Raw genomic sequence first — 1,825 nt, 5'->3', positions numbered from 1 at the left:
CAAAATATTTATTTTAAGCAATCGTTCAACGGATTTTAATGAAACGCATACATTCATATATTCACAGTAAAAAAAATTCAAAACCACAATTTCTGCCTCTAACACCAAAAAATATTCTCATATATTCAGTGAATAAAGAAGTATTCAAAAACACAATTTTTACCTCTAACACCAAAAAAATCGATATACATTGTACACGTAAATTTCATTCACAGAGAAATACAGCCCTATTCTGAAAAAACCTCTCAACTGAGTTGAGAGGAAAAATTAGAGAGATTTCTTGTGAGGCATATTTTGTGAGGCTACTCTTGCTCAAACCTCATAAGAAAAAAGCTAAAAAAAAGTCACCACGAGAGGTAAAAAGCTTTTTGCTGTCAAACAGCTGTTTTAATAAAAAATAAGCAAACAAAAATGGACACACAAATGGATAATCAGCATATGTAAGTAATTTTGCAAATTTTAAATATATATATATATACATGTATATAATAATTTCATATATTCCTAGGCGTACAAAAACGGAAAGGACAACTCAGGAGCAGCTGCAACATTACATAATGTTTTGCAAGCAGCATCCTGAGTTGCAACGGGGGAAGCTATTTCCGACCAACCCTCAAGGGTTGCAAATACTTTGGTCGGAGTTAGCAGAAAATTTAAATGCCTTAAGAGGTCCAACTCGGTCGGTAGCCAAGTGGAGGGAGGTAAGTTCATAAATGCTTGTGTATGTTTCACATTATTAAAATATGTTTCCATAGTCCTTAATGCATTGGAAACATCAGTTGCGATCGCGAGCGCGCAAACTGAAGGCAAAGCGACTGGTGGAGGCCCTCCGATAAATGGAATGACTGAATTCGAGGAGCAAACAATTACAACTTTTGGGGCAGCAGCGGTGGATGGATTGCCGGGTGTTGCGACTTTGGGTCACCAGGTAATATTTTAATTTAATATTTGTCGGACTATATATTTTATTATTACATGAGGCAGTAATTGGTCCGTTTTATATTTACATGTTTTTCCGTTGTATTTAAATACAGCTCAAGCTCCAGCTTCCTCGCCAACAGTCGCATCGCCTGCTCCAGCTTTTCCTGTTCTTTCCATAAATTTTTCTTCCTCACCATCACCTCCAGATTCCTTATCTCCTCCCATCTTATCTTCTCCTATGCCATCGCCTTCTTACATCCCTTCTGAAAAATTGACTGCAGCGAAGATGCTTGGAGCAATGCTACAAAAAATGGAGGATCAAGAAAAGCGAGAAGAGGAGGCCATTCCTCTATACAGGAAAATTGTAGAGCAAAACGTGCAGATGACAGGGGTGCTGCACCAAATGACACAAGCACTAACCTCGCTGTCAGAGGTTATGGCTAAATTGTCTGAAAAATTAAATAAGTAATAATAAAAATGTAAAAAAAATAAAAAAAATGAAATAAAATAAAAATAATTATTTAAACATATGTAGATGTCTTTTTATTCATTCTTAGAGGAAGTAAAATGTAAAGAGACAGTAAGTAACTTACATATATGTATATACTTATATTTATAGTACATAACGCCACTGGAAATATATACATACATATGTATGTATATTATAAAGACATGATGTAACGTTTTGTTACTCTAGTACCCTCCCTAAAATTGGGGGTTTCGAAAACAATTTCGGTGTCTTGTGATTCTTCTAAAACTTCTTGGAAGCCAAGGTCTGCAGCCAAACCATGCTTCAGTAAAATGTTGTGAAGAATTGTACACGCGTAAATAATCAAAGACGCTTTTTCAGGGCTGTAATGAAGAATGCGGTGTTTTGAGAGTCACCGGAATCGTGACTTGGAAT

General features: G+C 35.8%; 1 protein-coding gene across 1 annotated transcript; it reads left to right on the top strand.

Annotated features, from left to right (window-relative positions):
• The first annotated feature begins 373 nt into the window (after positions 1–373).
• On the top strand, positions 374–1,370 carry LOC120781751. The gene is made up of 4 exons (XM_040113982.1): positions 374–440; positions 509–701; positions 756–928; positions 1,035–1,370. The coding sequence occupies exons 1-3, from the start codon at positions 412–414 to the stop codon at positions 834–836; spliced, it is 303 nt and encodes a 100-aa protein (XP_039969916.1). The 5' UTR covers positions 374–411; the 3' UTR covers positions 837–928; positions 1,035–1,370.
• The last annotated feature ends 455 nt before the right edge of the window (positions 1,371–1,825 follow it).

Source organism: Bactrocera tryoni, unplaced genomic scaffold (assembly GCF_016617805.1).
Source record: "Bactrocera tryoni isolate S06 unplaced genomic scaffold, CSIRO_BtryS06_freeze2 scaffold_7, whole genome shotgun sequence".
NCBI lineage: Eukaryota > Metazoa > Arthropoda > Insecta > Diptera > Tephritidae > Bactrocera > Bactrocera tryoni.
Note: the sequence above shows the minus strand (reverse complement) of the source record. Positions and strands in the feature narration are given on the sequence as shown.

What these genes read in the sequence shown, in the direction of transcription:
- LOC120781751 (XM_040113982.1), top strand. Translation starts at nt 412, where the DNA reads ATGGACACACAAATGGATAATCAGCATAT. An exon ending in CAAATGGATAATCAGCATAT is followed by an intron (nt 441 to 508) that starts GTAAGTAATTTT and finishes ATATATTCCTAG; the next exon opens with GCGTACAAAAACGGAAAGGA. An exon ending in CGGTAGCCAAGTGGAGGGAG is followed by an intron (nt 702 to 755) that starts GTAAGTTCATAA and finishes ATGTTTCCATAG; the next exon opens with TCCTTAATGCATTGGAAACA.